This window comes from Calypte anna, chromosome 1, assembly GCF_003957555.1.
Source record: "Calypte anna isolate BGI_N300 chromosome 1, bCalAnn1_v1.p, whole genome shotgun sequence".
Classification (NCBI taxonomy): Eukaryota; Metazoa; Chordata; class Aves; order Apodiformes; family Trochilidae; genus Calypte; species Calypte anna.
The window spans coordinates 46696505-46715127 of NC_044244.1; the positions used below are offsets into that span (position 1 = coordinate 46696505).

The 18623-nt window shown below is 37.5% G+C and overlaps 1 protein-coding gene across 2 annotated transcripts in view; it reads left to right on the forward strand.

Annotated features, from left to right (window-relative positions):
* LMO3 (LIM domain only 3) overlaps nt 1–10846 on the forward strand; it is a 57756-nt gene extending 46910 nt beyond the window's left edge. The window contains exons 4-5 of one of the 2 annotated variants that reach the window (XM_008505927.2): nt 1222–1347; nt 10377–10846. In XM_008505927.2, coding sequence (XP_008504149.1) covers nt 1222–1347; nt 10377–10482 — 232 coding nt within the window. In that variant the 3' untranslated portion in view covers nt 10483–10846. The remainder of the gene's footprint in view (nt 1–1221; nt 1348–10376) is intronic. The other variant, XM_030458576.1, reaches the window with a different exon arrangement.
* The last annotated feature ends 7777 nt before the right edge of the window (nt 10847–18623 follow it).

Here is an 18623-nt window from a genome sequence, read left to right on the forward strand (position 1 = left end):
AAAGAGCACCTTTGAATTCATTAGTTTAGAACTGCTTTTAATTTGGTGTTTCCCTTGAGAGCCATTATATTTTTCTGCTGTCAGCCTGATGTTGAGGAAAAAAGGAAAACTGGCAGATGTGGCGTTTTCATCTACTGTGCTTCATAGTTAAAAACAGCATTAACTGCTATGCACAAGCAGAGCATTACTTTTAATAATCCATCACAACTATTAAGTAGTTTAAATAAACTTAGTTTCAAAGATTTCTGCCATGAGGAGCTAGCATATTTTTTCTTGTTCATTATAATCCTCTATGTTACAAAAGGATGCATATGGGTGATTTTTTAATTTTTCTTTTAGTACACCCACTTGAGAAGTATTGTAAAATCTGTAACAAAGAGAATTAAAAAAAAATATTTAGATGTCTGGCAAAAAACAGCATTTCATATTGTTCTTACAGTATTTTATACTTCTACTCCTGATGTGACTATATATAGTTTACAGCCTCATTTACTTTAATGTGCTACCTGAATAACATAATCATAGCAATAACTATGGTATAGGGTTGTAAGGTGCATGAACCACTAATGCTTTCTGACGATTTAAATGACTTGCTCATAAAATGTTCTTTTAATAATAATGGTAAAGCTTTTAGCACTAGATGTCAAAAATGCAAAGAATATTGGCTTTTTCGAGTGTTATTTCTTTTCTAAGCTAAAGTGTGTTTTAATAATAAATAGCACCAAAAGCCAAGGTTATGTGGCTCCCATGTCTACAGCAGAATCCAAGCAGAAGACTCTCCTCACATATGCAAACTGCTTGACCTCTGCCTGCCCACTTATGTAACAACCCTAATGTGTTTGCTATTTCTTTGTTTAGATTAACAAGATACTTCTTTTATCACGGAAGGTCAGTATTACCTGCAGAAAAAAATAAATAACATCACAATAGGGGCAATATTAGTCTGTCTGCTTCATAAAGATCTCTCCAACAAAAAGGACTATGCCTTTGTATTGTAAATTGGGCAGACTTGTAGCACTCCAGCCCAGCTTTTCCAAAGAGAGGTGTGCTGAGAAGTCAATCAAACACCAAGAAATTATTGTGAGGGGTGTGTGTGGAATGAAAGCAAGGACAAAGAAAAGAAAAGAAGAGAACAGAAAAGAGAAGGGAAAAAAGGAAAGAAAGTGTGGCTCTCTTTTCAGTTAAGCATCTTCAGGAATATATTTCTTTTTGTATTTCCAGGTTATTCGGTGTTACAGGAAACTGTGCTGCCTGCAGTAAGCTCATACCTGCTTTTGAGATGGTGATGAGGGCAAAGGACAATGTTTATCACCTGGACTGTTTTGCATGTCAACTTTGTAATCAGAGGTAAGAGAATTTCTTGGGTCAGTTCCATAAGCTAAGTGTTAATTCAGCACCAGTGTGGGCATACATTCAAGTGAGGAGGAAACATCTACTAATGATGGAAATCCAAGACTGAGGGTAAGACTTGGATACTCTTCCAGATACAGATGGTACAGAACATCTTTCATGACCTTGGATAGGAAACTTTTTGTGCCTCTAATCCCATATCAATAAACAAGAATAATGTTACTTCCTCTCCTTCAAAAGTCTGTCAAGCTTAATTAATAAGTATTTATAAAGGACTTTGAGATCCTTTTCTGCAGAAGAGCCTAGTAGTACCATTTGTCATTATTACGTTACTTTCACTTTAGTTCTTCATTTTTATCACATGTATTACTTTTGAAGTAAATTTTATTTCTTCCTGTTGCCAGAACTGTAATAATTTAAATTTTAAAAATATTGTTCCCACCATTTTCTCTATAGCAGCATTGACCTTCTTATGACATATTTTAAATTCCATACTTTAAATTAACCTAATTATAAATTACAAAAATCCCAAGGATCCAAGCCTGATACCTTGTTCTGAAGCATTACACATATGTTACAGTTGCAGAGTAAATTTCAAAAATGATAAAATTGTAACAACTGATTTTTCCAGAGTTGAATGCAGCTGAATTTATAATAGTGGCATTCATAGTGGTGGCCAAATCCTTTCAGAGATTTCACAGAGAATTCTATTTCTGACTTCACGAGAGCTGCTAACAGTAACTTCTATGAGGTCTAGGAAATGAGAGAACCAATTATGTCCTCTCCTTAATGTACCTATTATAGGATTTTTTCAGTTATTACATTATTCTATTTAGAGTTTTATAGCTTTTTTTTTTTTTTTTTTTTTTTCTTTCAGGTTGGAAGGATCACGAGGTATACATTTTTAGGGAATTAACACAACAAAGTTAGAGACATCTGTAAATAAACTTTTCTAACACATTTTGTCCTACAGTGTATTATTTTGTAACACTGTAGTCATTTAAAAATCAGACCTCCCTAAAGAACCATAAAATGTACAGCTGCTAATAAGTGTAGCACAGTACGATTATGCTCTTTTAAAAAAGCCAAATTGACCTTTTTCATCATGTTGCATGGGAAATTAAAATACCAGGCAAGTAATAACCACTGCTTAAACTATATAATAATGCAAGGTAATTATAGTTTCTACTCCTATTTAAAGTCCTATATCAATTTTTGTCTTGCCACAGAACTAAGAGACTGTGTTCTGAGTAAGGCAGACAGAGCCTCTAGTAGTACCTACCAAAGTAAAACACAAGCTAGCTCCTAGGCTTCATTCCTTAAACCCTTCACATCTCTGTTTTTTTTCAAACCACGATTCTAGCATCATTATTAAAGTGCCTAATATATTTCTGTTGTTCGCTTCATTTATTACATGCCATAATGGGGCTGCATATCTTTAGTGTTGGTTATGCACAATTAGCACTTAGTTATTGTCTTGTCACTTCAGCCCATACAAGACAAACTTCTTTAATGTAAGAAGTCAGCTAATCTTCATCAGTCAAGCAAAGCAGACAATGTTTGTTACCCTGAGTGCAAAAGATTTTCATCACAGCTAGCAGTTGGATTTAAGGAAGTGAACTTTCTTTTTCTTCCTTCCCTAAAAGCAAAGTTGTTATGTTAATTTTTACTGTTCCTTTTATCATTACCAGCTTCAACTAATATACAGTTTCACTCTGCAACTAATATACATAATACTATGCCACTGATCTCCCTGGAAAAGTGCTGCTAGGTGCTTTTGACACGGAGTTTTCCTGGGACGTGTCATTTATAAACCTTCAGTCTTGTCTCTTATTTGACTCTTACTATGCAGGTAGTTTGGGCAAAAGCTTACTTAAATATTCTTACAAGAGTCTTAGGCTGGGAAAGAAAAATAACTGATTTACCTGAAATACAGTCTGATTCACTTAGTCAAAGCAGGGAGCAGTTACAAAAGTTTCAGACAATTTCAGAAATTCTCAAAAGTGGCCCTAATCCTGATTATATTGCAATAGATTTCAAGAAGCCTTATAAAACAGACTGCCTGTAGGGTACCTTTACTCCTCACACTTTGGGGCTAGTGGCACTTTGGATATTATTTTTGTTGACTCTTTTTGGTTTGTTTTGGTTTTTTTAACAGTAAAACCTATTTGATGTGTGCTTCCCACACATTAGCTTTTCCATGGTTCCTACAGCAAAGTTACCCATTGGCTATGTTATCTCATTAATAAATAGCTTTAAATCCTCAGTTTTTCATTACTTGTAAAACAATAAAAAAGTAGAATTGCTAGGACCTTACCCATCACCAGTTTTGGAGTTCTTTCGTATCTTCTCTGAAACCTCTTTTCCTTTTCTTTTAAACTGAATAATCTTGTCAGTCACCATGCCATTAATAATTTCTGTTGCCCTTCTCAGAATCCTTTTTTCTACCTCAGGTTAAGCTAATCAAAACCAAACAGCAGATTCTAAGTGAGGACTTTATAGGATAGCAGTTTAATTTTCTTTCATGCTTCTCCTTTGTATCTGTTCTTGAGCATTTTTTAAGATGTATTCCCTTTCACTGCAGCCAGGATCCCTAATGTGAAATGTATTTCTTGAAGAAAATATTCTCATTTACAAACACATCAGAGATATAAAAAAATCACCAGTGGAGGTAGCAATGTTCACCAATTATTACAAAACAGATGTATATGTCTAACCTTATTCTACACCTTCACATTCTCTTCCCCATTACATTTTAAAACCTCTAGGTCATTCTTTATACTGATGAAAGTACAATATAACTGGAGTACTACCAGAGAGTGTCTGATGCTCTCTGTTTGGTTCCATATTTCAGATTTTCAGTTACCAACTACTATTAAGGCTTTTCCCCAACAGAATGTATGCGAGCTTTATGCATAGACTAAAATGTTTCTTCAGTTTACATTACTTTGCCTTTGCTAACCTCAAATTTTTTCTCATGTGTTGTGTCTGGTTGCACCTTCCAATGCCTTCTGCCTTCCAAGCTAGCTAATTTTAATAACTCAGGTCACACTGATCCTTGAGGCCACTTGTTCTTTCAGTTTACTACTATATGGCCATCATATTTCTGCCATTTAAATAGCTGATCCTGATCCAGACCCAGGTGAGAGGGTCATGCCCAGTTCTGCTTAGTGCTTTCTGGGAAAGATTCAGTGATTCTGATTTTACCTGCAATTTCAGTGTTTGCAGTGTTAGTTTTGAATATCCATAACACATTATCTAGCTCATGCCTCACCATAGATTCAAGTTAGACCCCCTTGATTTAAGGAGACTGTTTCTTGGTCTATAAAGTCAAACTCTGGACTAACTCATACCATGCCTGTCCTGTTTAGTTGGCCTCCTGAAGACTGGATTTTCAGAGTCAGAAGTAAAACACACCTTGCATACTGTATTCTAGGAAGACAAACTATAGACAGGACTGTAGACACAGGACTGAAAGAGATCTCCTGAGCCATTGAGTCCCCTGGCATCAAATATACAGTCTTATATTTTCCTTTTCATAAAGCTATTCAGCTTTAGTATCTAATTGCTCCATACGGCCAGTTTTTGACATATTTTCCCCATTTTTTTTCTAGAAACTGATGCTTAAAGCTGTAGGGATTTTGTGAATATTAAGCTCTGCTCCTAGCCTAAAGGTTTTAGCATCCCCTTATCTTTCATGTCTCTGTCCAGCTTACTCCTAATTTGAAGTTTTTCCATCTCCTAAATACCCGCAGAGCTTAGTGACAGTCATCTTAATGGTGTGAGTGCTCCCCTTTCTTCCCTGTAAGCATATTAAACTCCTCAGAAGCACTTCACCTCACATTGGCAGTAGCCCCAACACAGTTGATTTCTGCAGAACACTTACAGGGGGAAAAAAAATGGAAACCACTGGAAAAATAAACTTGTAAACAGACACTGCCTTTCACACTTTGTCAGGTTGCATGTGTGTGACTAGCAAAATGGAGTGGAAAATCTTGCGAGTGGGCTCAGCTGTATCTTTGCTTGACACTTTTGACTGGAGTGATGATCTCAGTCTGCCTTCGGCTTTCCCACTTTCTAGAATTTCAGTGTCCTTCCTTTCACTCTCTGTCAGCTGCTTTAGCAGCTTGTTCTGTATTTCTGTGATATTTTCTCTCTACCATCTGAAGTCAGTTCAGGGTATGGTTTAAAACCCCCATCTGCTAACACTGAGAGGTGTCTAAATGCACTGCTCTATCCTTTTATCAGAAACAGCCTTTATTTTAATGGGAAATGAACTGAAAATGGTTACAGACTCATTCAAATCACTGTCTTGATGTATCTGTAAACACTTACCCCCAGTATAAACTATAAAATGCCCACATAATGCTGCTTTTGTTCTCTGACTAGCAGGGGTGGGGAATTGCAATGCCAGGGACATCCATATTTCAAATATTATATTTTTACATGAGTGGTCATTTTATAAATTATGAAGACCTGAACACTGCTTATTTTCATTGAGTGTCTCTAAATTTAGAACAAAAAGTACTATATTTTCCATACCTGCTTTTTAAAAAAATAGTAAATGGAAAGCACATCAGGTCAAGGTTTCTCTTTTTGAGTTGTCTTAGGCTTCTGTGTGGATACATACTACATTATACTAGTAAAAATGTACAGATCCAGGCACAACTCACTTTCCCACTTAGCAACTATAGGTGTAGACTGATGAACTGTGATGCAAAAAAGTGGATTTTGTTCTCTTAGAGATGCATGTAGATTTACATTAATTGAAGTTATACTGGAAACTCAAAGGTGTTTAAAAAAAAAAAAAAAAAAAAGGGAGAAAAAGACACAAGTTACATCACTGACTGCACAAAGCAGAGTAGAAAGGTTGTGCATGGGACTGAGATTTTTTTGTCCCAACAAAACTCAGTTAAATGCTTCCAGATTTTGTTTCATTCTACAAAACCACCGACCTTGCATTACCAGAGGCACTTCACACACAGCCATCTTAGTTCACAGCAATATTTCTCTCACTTTCTTAAGAACTCTTCAGTACCTTGACACATGTCCTGCGCATCAGAAAAAATGACAGACAGCAGTGAGATCTCCTTAAATACCTGTTCTGAACAATGAAATACCTGTTTCTCAAGATGGAATTTTTCTACATCTTGTGATTAGTCTAGGCACACCTTCCCCTTCCAAACAAGGTGATAACAGAGGTCATTTTGGAATATAAATGGCCTCCCTTTTGCAATTGTAAAATATGACAGGAGTTCTAGGATGTAGGTTAATTATAATGGCCATTCTACTAATGTCACGGTCGTGTCAAAAGTAGTATTATCAATTTCTTGTGGTAAGTCCAATCTGGCATGTTAATGCAGCCTCTCGTATATTTTACCCTGTTCGTCTTGCATGCCTATTAAATAAATTGGGTGAGGTTTTTAGGGAAGACTGAAGACTACCATCTGCCTGCTAGAAGAGTAATAGTATTGCCTCATTATAAACTCCTAACCCAGTGGCACCTCAATATGCTCCTTGACTACATTTGATATGCATGCCTAAATTGTGCCCTGATTTATGGCCAATGCCAATTCAATGAAAAAAAACACTTGCCAGGGGTGGAAGGCTGGGCTTGAATTTACCTTTACATTTTAAATCTGAGACAAGTTTAAATCTGAGACTGTGCACATCTAGTCTGGAGTATTTGCAAGATTTAGCTCTTGGACTTCAGAAGAAGTTAAATCTGCTTCTGAGAGTCAAATAAGTTTGAAAGTGTGGATGGACATAATTTGTCATATTTCAGCCATCTAATTGCCTGCTTTTGTTAGCATGTCACCTTTAAGTGTTTTTCACCTAGTTCTTACCTCTTGTCACCTAATGAGTGCATAATTCACACATTTGATACCCAGGGGCACAGGCAAACCTCACTGTGAGTCTGGCAGTGTGTTTCAGTCACTGAACTCGAACAACACAAAGACGGTCGCAGAATTTGGATCTTAGTATCACAAGGAACAGGTTTCCTCCAAGGCACAGAGGATTTCGCACCCCTCAGAGTGTAAACACAGTCCCAGCTGAACCCAGGGGGTGTCTTACCATGCAGACAGACTCCCACCCCACAGGTTATCACACAGCCAAGCGTGTCTAGACAGGCCACTGGCAGCCTTTCCTCAAGACAGCTGCACACTTGGAAGGTAAATGATTTGTGGAACTGTGTATGTTTAAAGCCACTCATGCATAAAGCTGTCAAATGCCATGTAGACATAGGTAGAGCATTTCTGGCTCGACATATTAACATAGCAAAAGCAAAAGGCATTGACACTTTTTATTGAGAAAGGCATCCTGGCTCCCTCGTGTAGCTGGTGTAGTTTAATTCAAACCTTGGCACTTCTCTGAGGGCTGAGCAACAAAAACCCTTCAGACAGGATTTTGATGCAAGCAATATTGCAAGAAGGCATATGTGAAAGTATTGGTGTGTACATGAACTGCACTCCAGCAGTCTATTATTAGTTTACTAAATATTTTAAATAGATTTGTCTATTAAGTTCTGTATCAGGCTGGAATAGCAATGAATACATAGATGAACAACATTCAGAGTTCAGAGTTAGTGCTTCTGCTGGGTAAGCAGAGTTGGTTGTGTCACCCACTGGTGTCTGACCTGCAGGCAGAGCCACTGCTGCACAATAACTCTCTGATCTGGTGGGAATTCCTAGGTGGACATCTCCACCTCCATCCTCAGCAGTAATCTTTGGGCTATATGTAATGGAGGCACTTATTTGCCATAATACCTAAGTTCCCCTGCTTTAGGGGAACACTAATCTCCTTCTTGAGAAACTAAGAAGGACTTTTATTTGGTTGGTTGGTTAGTTAGTTAGTTTAAATGTGACTTCTTTGGGGAAAATTATTTATATGTTAGCACTAGTGAAGACTCATTTACATAATCTTGTAAAATGTACAAAAGAATTTTTGTCAGTACTGTTATCAATGGACAAAAATACAAAGGATGGAAACTAGAGAAACTGCCAGAGAATTAGTTTGCTTCAAGAATTCTGCATTTCAACACACCTACTCAAAATACGTTTGTGTTGGTAGTACTCTAATATATCAGGATTGGGGTGGGAAGAATAGTGGGAACTTGTAAATTCTACAGAAGAGTCTTGACCATAAATAAGATAAAGATTTTGGGATCATTCCATAATCTCTATTTTTAATCATCATCATCAGGCAGCAATCCTACAGAAAAAAAAAGGGGGGAAAAAAAGAGTCCACAAATAAACAAACCAATTTTCCTTTAAGAGCAGAGCTAATTCTTTTCAATCCACTTTTTTATTACACTATTTTCCCTCTATCTATTTAGCTAGCATAAGGATAAATTTCCAAAGCTACCGAGTTGGAAAATAAATGGGTTCACTGTTTGTCTAGCATTCCAATCTTCACAAATGTAAATCAGTCCAACTGCTACTCATTTAAACCTCCAACTTCACAAAACATTAAAGGACTGCTTTCAATACACAATTTAATCTGTGACAATTCACCAAGATTTCTGCTTGAACATCATTAGAAATTGACTATCTGATAAAGAGACACCACTATCAGGGGTCAGGTAGGTCATCCTGTGTCATTTATGTAGTTTTACTGGGTCAACTACAGCAAGCACCACTATTTGGAGGTTAAATTGTTACAATTAAATACATATACAGCTATTCCCATAGCTACTCTGTTGTTAAATCTACCGTAAACAACACAAGCATTTATATCTGACCCTAATTGTGTCCAAGATGTCACCATTTGGAAATTATACAAAGAAGTACATTATAATCCATTACACATTTAACAATACTTTATGTAGTGAGATCCATAATTAGCTGGTAGAAACTGATTTCATTTATTCACATCAGTGTTAAGGGGTTCATTTAGGTTACTTTCTTTCAATTTAATTGGAATAATGTGAGCAGTGCCTCCCAATATATTTTATATCGCTGGAGAGTTCACTATAAACAAAGGCAGCTGACCCTGCCAAGGCAGTCACTAGGGAAACTCTTTGTCTACGCATTGTCCCTATTCACTTGCTTCTTAAGTATCTTGGAGAAGGTTGGCTTTGTTGGGGGGAAGTGTTGCAGGGGGTGTTTGGGAGGTATGGATGTCAGTGAAGAGCCTTCTTATATTCAAGCACGCTGCTTAGCTGGGAAATTCTGCTTGGAGTTTGAAGCGAGCCGGCCAGGAGCATTAACGTTATTTTTCCACTCATCAGAGAAAATCAAATGAAAAATCTCAGCAACATTTTGTAGCTATCAAACCATTCTGATGCACATAATAGTATAACAAGGTAGATAAACTGATACCACAAGAGAGAGAGCAGTCAGTTGAGTAACTAAATTTAAAATTAACTCCTACAGTTGAAACTACTACACTCCAGAAAAAAAATTAAAAGGGTTCTCTGCATACCTGCCTGCGTTGCCTCTGGTTTGCACCACAATGTGTGTAAAGTTGTGCATCTGCTAGGAAAGGTTGTCATAACCACTGATTTAAATCAATCCTAGGAAAATATCCATGGAGCATAGGAAGGAATTCTCACCTACAGGTCTGCACACAAGTGTAACAAATCTCAGATGAACTTGCTACTGCATGCAATCATCCTGGTTTCCTTCTGGTTTGTGTGAAAGCAGGACATTTACTTTTCCCTCAGCTCAGTAGCCTGGGGTATTTATTCTGCTTTATCTGTGTGCTAGTGACCTGATCCAAGACCCCCATGGTCTTTGGGGGGCTTTGAATGAAATCTCTGGCTCGGGAAGCAAAAGTGCTTGAATGCACCAGACTGTTGAATGCACAGGATTAATCCTGGTACCAGAGCAATTCCTCTGCTGGGTTTTCACACCCGTGCACGTGTGTCTGTGTGAGCTTTGACAGGCAGAAGAGGTGTGAGCCATGCGGTCGGTACAACCAAACTGTGAATGCTTGCTGTACAATCCTTACATGCAAGATCATATCACATCATTCATCCTGCAACTATCTTTTTTTTTTTTCCCCTTTTATTATTGTAATTTCAGATTTTGCGTTGGAGACAAATTTTTCCTGAAGAACAACATGATTCTGTGCCAGACAGACTATGAGGAGGGTTTAATGAAAGAAGGTTATGCACCCCAGGTTCGCTGATCCGATGCCACATCATTAAGAATACAAAGCACTATGTTCTTTTATCTTTTTTGCTCAACGTGTATATAAGAAATGACACAGGAACCTACTGAATAGCATAGATATAGGGAGACAGAATGGTTGCGTGAAATAAAAGGCGGACTGCATCTGTATGTAGTGAAAATTGCTCCAGTTCAGAGTTGAATGTTAATTAAAAAGGTACTGTACATATGGCTGGATTCTTTTTTGCTTGCTCTTGGGGTTTTTGGTTCATTTGGTTCTTTGTTTCTTTTTGTGTCATTTGGCATGAGATGTTTATTTTGGACTATTGTATATAATGTATTGTAATATTTGAGGCACAAATGTAATACAGTTTTATTGTGTTACCATTTGTGTTCCTGTTTGCTTCTTTGTATTGTTGCATTTAGTACAATCAGTGTCTAAACTTACTGTATATTTATGCTTTCTGTATCTACCAGCTATTTTAAATGAGCTGTATCTTTCTAGTAAAAAGAATTAAAGAGCAAATCCCAACCATTATGCTACACTTAGATCTTAAGAATACTGTTTACATTTAAACTATTTAGAAAACTAATAACTCTAGCAGCACCTGCTGCTAATAATGCTGTGGTTAAGGGTCTATCAGCACTTCTGTTATAAGCCTCTATTTTTCAGGGGTTAAGCATCTGCTGTTTAATTGCATAGATTTTCCTCAAAGAGTACTTTTATTTTACTACAAAATTTTGAAAAACAAATCTGACCGGTTTGGGATATATTATAAAAAGTGCAAAAGTTAATGATTTGGGGTGCTGCTTTAGTACCCCTTAGGCATTCAAAATGCCTGGATTTTATTTTTAATTTAGCTGGAAATTAAGCCCTAATGCAAACCAGTGCCTCTGGGTATTTTATTTTATATAAATATATAGTATATATGTTATTTTTCTGAAATAATTTAATTTTTGATGAGAAGGAAAGGGAGAGCACTTCTGTTTATATACCTTTTAAAAATTTCTTAAAATTTGAGGGCTCTCTTTCCTTTTTCTTTTTTCCTTTTTTTTTTTTTTTTCTTTTTTCCTTTTTTTTTTGTTTTGTTTTGTTTTGTTTTGTTTTAATCAGGGCTTAACCCTAAAGTTTTCTGGGGCTGTGTCTTCAATAAACCCTGAAAAAAAAAATTAAAGTAAGAAGGCACTGTAAACAGCCCTCTCTGAGGGTCTCTTTACATTAAGGAAATGACCCCGTGCTGCCACTGGGAGAGTGACTGCTTACTAATTACCGACCTCAGCGACTGGTGAAGGTAATTTAAGTGCTGATGTAGATGGGACAAAACTTTGAAATACCAGTACAGAAACTGAGAAATACCACACGGCACTGCACAGATACTTTACCATCCATGACAACATCCCCTAGAGGTGTGTCCCATCAATACTGACAAAATCTTTTTGGCAGAGGGGGAGTCACTGCTGACAGTTACTGTTGGCAATCAGTCCATTTTCTAGGAGAGGTGGACCTCTGTTTTTAAAGCCATGAAGCTATCGCATCAGCAGGATGTCCCTAAGTGCTCGTGTTCCTGACAGGGCTTACAGGTGTTTGGCAAAGGAGAGAAGGATGAATGTTTAATAAGTTTTTAAATGCATACTTAATTCTTTTCTCTTTGCCACTGCAATTTAGCTCACCAGGAAAACAGCCTGCATTTAAAAACAACAACATTAAGAAAAAGAAAAAAAAAAAAAAAAAGAAAAAGAAAAAGAAAAAGAAAAAGAAAAAGAAAAAGAAAAAGAAAAAGAAAAAGAAAAGAAAAAGGAAAAGAGGAAGAAAAAGAAAAAGAAAAAGAAAAAAAAAAGAAACCCACTATACCCTATGTTGCTATGAAGCTGAGCACTTGTTTTTATTTAGATTAAGAACCCTCACCTCTGCTCAAGTTGAATGCTGTCCTTCCCTGCTCTTCCTGTCCTTTTGTGCAGTTTCAACATGTTTTTCCTGGGGCTTGGGAAAGAAACTTTGTAATGCAGTGGGGTAACTCCTCTAGTGTATGGTTTGGAGTACACTGCACAGTGGCTTGATTTAGAAATGGTTATTTAGTTCTAATGACTCTTGTTACAGTGTGATTTTGTTTCTGGCTGTAAACCCTTTTAAAAATAAGCATGGCTCACAAAACTTGACTTTGACTCATACAGGACCAGTAAGAACTGCAACAGCTCCTCAGGCTGTTCTTGCTGATTAGAAAAAATAGCTCTACGTGATTTTTTGAATGAAATTCAGCCCTGTTTTCTGGAGTATCTTCCTTTCTAACCTTGAGCACAAGTCTCTCTTTCACAGTCCCTTAATGTCAGTGGAATAAAGAAGTAGTTGTTGTCAGATGTACTATTAGGCTCTTCCAGATCTACTTCAAGTGCAATAAAGTTGTCCTTTCCATGAAGATGAGGATGGACAGAAAGGGAAGAATCATATTATCCTATTTTGATTCCAGTTTCAAGTTTCTCCTGCCACTGCTGTGTCTTTCAGTTAGAAAACACTTCTTCTTTCTACCAGTAGACTACAGACTGGATAAAAAATCTCTGGTTGAGAAATAGGTTTGGGGAACAAGAACTTGATTCTATCTTTAACTTGCTGAAAGTTTGGCCGAGTCACTCAACTTCTCTGTGCCTCAGTTGCCCCCATCTTCTAAACGGGGTTAATGCATACACTGCTTTCATAAGGCATTTTTGCCTCTTCAGAAAACCAAGAGCTATGAGTGAGGATTTTACTACTCATAGCACTGGGACATTCTGGGATAAGCAAAGCATTCGTATGTGCAGAGGGTAACTACAGTTCTGAGTGAGGAGAGCACCAAAACCACCTAAGCCTGGGTAAGGCTTTGATGGCAGCTACACACTCATAGTGCTATAAATGCTAAAGCCCTCTCTCATGACCACAAAGTGCCACTGCAGCTCTCTATGGGGTAAATGAAGAGAGTGGAATGGAAAAACACTGGTTATTATTACATGCCATGTTACTCGTATCTGCATGTGTGTGTGTTTTGTGACATATATCAAAACGGGGAAGAGGAGAGTGGTCCTGCTATGGAGAGAAAACAGTCTCACTATTATATTAACCTAATTGATGTAAGGATAAAAAAATATTGATACGCTTGTTTGAAGTGCTGCAATGGTATGGCATTGCTTTGAGCACTTAAAGGTCATATATCTTATTCACACACATATCTAAAATTTGTATGTAGATGATACAGTATAAACTTGGATTTGAGGCAGGCCAAAGATCAATAACAGATTTTCCTGTATCTCAAACTTCCATCTTGCTTGGCTGTTAAAATAATAACTGGGAGTTGAAATATTTAATGGAAACAGTTACAACTCCAATAAAGTATAATATCGTAAAACAAGACTGAAGAGAGATTATCTGCCAGGCTGCTTTATTGATCTTTTTGACAGAGGCCTAGACCATTCCTTTGGGTTGCTTTTAGCTATCTACCCTAGGTTTCCCTCTCCATCACTGTATGTGTCAACATGCCCTGTCTGCAGACAGTAAAATGTTCTACTAGTCACTATTGCTCAGTATATGCTCATTTTCCAGTCAGGAATTCTTCCACTTACATCTTCTGTCTTTAAGGTATTTTATCTCTATCTGTACAAATCTCTAGGTTTAGACAGGAAAAAATTATAATACAAATAATTATTTTAAAAACCAACCAACCAAACAAAAAACCCCAAAACACTAACAAGCTCTATTATTCTTGGGTTGCTGTTGTTCTAAGCCACGTGGAAAAATACAAATTATCAAAACCTGATTTTCAACTGTAGAAAGCTTCTCTGCCAACCATAACCTGCTGTGTCTGTTATCTACTATGACTAGTGATGAATCAAGACAGCCTGGATTCTGCAGAAGCAGTGACTGGGGCTAAACTTGATCTGTTTCATAATTGTATTTTTATCTTTCTTAACATATTTTCTGGGTTGGTTTGTTTTGTTTATAAGCACACCTTCTTTCCTCTTTCTACCCTCTTCCTCCCAAAATGCTCAAATTTTTGCTCATGTAATGTAAATAAAGAAAAATCATCCAGCTACCCATTTAAATGTTCCTGATTCCCTACACATAAAAGGACTTGAGGAAAAATGATTGAAAAGTGGTCAATGAGAAGGGAGATTGTGGGAAAAAGAAACAGAGACTGTGGCAAGGTAACATACAGCAGCTTCTTATAATTTGCTCAGCAGTAGGTAGTTTACAGTCATCTGTACCTAGAACAAATCCTGTCAAAAATGAAGGTCTGTAGTGATTGCTGGGTATAATTTTATACATTTAGTTGATTCTCCTGAAAGCTTCCACTATGCTGCTGTTGTCAGACTAAATTATCAATTTAGCCATTTGTTGTTTAATGAATAAAAAACTCCTATGGCATTGGAGATGTTGTGGTTTCAATAAAGCAAAAGCTTTAACAACTCAAACTATAGAAAGTAAAGTGTGTACTGTATATAAGAACAGTGTTTTTATTCTTTTAAATACCACTTTAGATAAAAAAAGCCAATTACATATTCACTTAGTACATTTCTCCTGCTTCAATCCAATGATGCAGACCAAACCTGTTTACTGTTCACTTCAGTACCTCGCAAAAGGAAACCAAAATACAATGTGTGCAAGGTAATAGGCCATTAGCACAAACATGCTCTCAGTAAAAATCTTTTGTGTAGGCACCCTTTCTAGAAGCTGCCAATTGTGTGTGATAGAAGTATTATAAAGGAAGTGATTTTAATACTGTTTAAGGCATTAAAGGCTGAAAAGTATCTGTTTAAAGCCTGAAAGTAAGGGTTGCGTGCATCTAATACCTTTTAAAGTGTCCTTCTGCTGATTTATATTCATCCTGAACCTGCTGATAATGAGTATACATAAGCAAATACCATCTTCCACCTATTCAGCATGTCATTGGTATGAAAGCCCCAGAAAATATCTCACGTAATCAGTGTGTTCAGAGAGTTATCTAGCACAAATTACTCATTAACTCAATAGCACATAATAAAAAAGAACATCAATTAATTAATGAGTCACCCTCAGATCACTTTGATTACAACACAGCTCTGTTGAAACAGCAGTTATAAATGGAGCTGCCTCTCTTTATTCATTGTTTGCAATTGGCCCATTATTTTGCAGAGACCAGTGTCATATTTAACACATGCCTGCAGGTAATTGTGTGATTAGTTTCATAAATGAAGATGCAGAGGGAGAACGTGGAGTCTCCTGCGCTGCAGCTGAGTCTGAAGGTGAAGGAATCCACCACGCTTCCTGCAACCTGCTGGCACCCTCTGCAGCACCCACAAGCCCAGCCAGTCACTGGCCTGCAAGGTCTTAATAACAGGACAACATGCAGAACTAGGTGTACAGACCTTTAATCATAGAATCATAGAATTGGCTGGGTTGGAAGGGACCTCTAAGATCAAGTCCAACCCTTGCTCCACTACCGCTGCAGTTACCAGACCATGGCACTGAATGCCACATCCAGACTCTTTTTAAATATCTCCAAGGATGGAGAATCCACTACTTCCCTGGGCAGCCCATTCCAATGTCTGATCACCCTCTCTGTAAAGAAATTCTTTCTAATATCCAACCTAAAGCTCCCCGGCACAACTTAAGACCATGCCCTCTTGTCTTGCTGAGAGTTGCCTGGGAGAAGCGACCAACCCCCACCTGGCTACCCCCTCCTTTCAGGGAGTTGTAGAGAGTGATGAGGTCTCCCCTGAGCCTCCTCTTCTCCAGGCTGAGCAGCCCCAGCTTCCTCAGCCTCTCCTCACAGGACTTGTGCTGGAGTCCCTTCACCAGCCTGGTTGCCCTCCTTTGGACCTGCTCCAGGACCTCGATATCTTCCTGAACTGAGGGGCCCAGAATTGGACACAGGACTAGAGGTGTGGCCTCACCAGCGCTGAGTACAGGGAAGAATCACTTCCTTGGACCTGCTGGCCACACTGTTCCTGATACAGGCCAGGATGCCATTGGCCTTCTTGGCTAACACCTTTGACTCGGGCTTCCAAGAGGCCATGTTGCTGGTGTTTCATGGAGAAGAACACAAAGGCGGATAGATAGCGAGGGCAGCCCCAGGTGACACAGCAAGGCTGTGTTTCTCAAACATTTAGCATGTTTGTATAGCCTCAAACTATTAGCATGGCTTGGTAAGACCTCACACAACCATCCCATCGTGGACTTTGCCAAGATGGGCTCCATGCTTGGAGCTACACATGCAAATTCCATCTTGATGCTCAGGGATCGACAGAGAGGCAAGGAGAGGGAGGCTCAACATCCAAAGCTTCGTTGTGGTGAATTGTGTTAAGTGAACACGAACTGGGGAGGCGACTGAGGAGGGTTGGTTGCTTGAGGTTTTTTAAAGTTTTTTTGGAGGAAAGATGAATAAAAGAACACAAAGTCACCACCTAAAGTTCCTAAACTATCTTGGTTAAATGCCATTCCAATAAGCTTACAGTGTAATTATAACAGTTCCCTTAGGTAAGTAAGAAACATCTGTTAGTAACACATAGCAGGTGTTAGCAATTACACATACTGATTTTTTTAAAGTGTTTTTAATTAAAAAGAATTCTGTTTTCTGAAAAGGAAAGCATGCTAAGTCCAAACAAGCTTTTGTTTGTGTGGCTCCAGATCATGTAATATGCAAAACGATAAAGGTAAAATCAACTTAAATTAGTAAGGGTTTGCACATTTGACTCCAGCTTACTGCAATCAAAACCAAATTGGGATTCACTGCATTATTGTAAAGCATGTAACATTAGTATTCAAAGCAAAGTCTCACCTAATGTATGAAATCCATACAGTTCATGTAATCACTGAATGTAGCTAAGCAGAGTATTTGAACCTGGGAAGATTGCTATAGTTAAGCAAAATATGATAGGGATTGTAAGAAAGGAGCAAATTGCAGGGAATTCTGTATAGCAGTTTCTTCACATTCCCTTTGTCTCGCTACTGGGAAACAGTTTCCAGATTATGTTAGAGCAAAATCAAAGTATGTTGTCAAATTACTTTGAAAAACTAGCCAAAAGCAATTTACATTTAGCAATGTGATATACTGTGCCACTGAGAAATAGCAGGAGCCACATTGGAAGGCCCACTATTTAGAGATGGGTTTAATCCAAATTAAAAGATAACGAGATGACAAATTTGTTTCCATGTCTCGATGCTATCTCTTCATAGATGCCAAGATGAAGATATCAGGCATACCAGGATTTAAATTTCAACATAAATTTTTACTTTCTTTTATATAGAATATAAAAGCAAACTACTTGGCAGGCAAAAGAGCAAGAAGCACCAACATTAGAACAATCTATGGATTTGTCTTCATATCCAGCCAGGATGCTTGTTTGTGATATACAAGTCTGTGGTTCCCTTAACAAAAGCAGTTCTAAACTCCAGTGCAGAGAAGTAGTCGTTCTACAGCAATATAAATGAGATTGGTTTCCTTTTTTTTTCTTCCCAGCAGTGTGGTTTTTATAAGGAGATGCATAAATAAAATAATGGGTGTGAAAACCCCTGTCAGTAGACCATTATAGCAAAGGGAAAAAAAAAAACCACAAAAAAACAAAAAACCAAACCAAACCAAAACGTATTTTATTCATCTAACTGAATGCACAGATCTGAAAAGGAAGATAAGACTTTTAGCATTCCTTCTCTTTTCAGGAAATTCAGGTTTACCCTATGTTATCCAGGAGTATTTCTAAGCATCTTTATCTCTAATTCAAAACATATAACATTTGTTTCAATGTAATTTATTTCAAGGTCATTTAAACTTCTATCAGTTGTATCCAACAAATACATCACTCATACTGTGACCAGCTTTCTGGACAGAATAAAAAAACCCACACAATATAGATAGACATTTTAACTCTCACAGTTACATGAGTATGAACTTTTAGGTACTTAGTACATAGGTTTATCATCCATTCACCACTGCAATGTAATATTCAGGTATCCAAACCCGATGCCACACAATTAGCCAAACATGAGTTGTGAACAACAGCTATGTAGCAATAGCTATAGAAATATTTTGATGGGGGTTTTTTTGTTTACATTGTTACTGTACTTTCTGGAGTACAGGAGCCTTGTGAAAATGAGTGCATATTTAAAAAAAAAAAAAAAAGGATGGAGCAAGATAAATGCCTAAACAAATATATCTA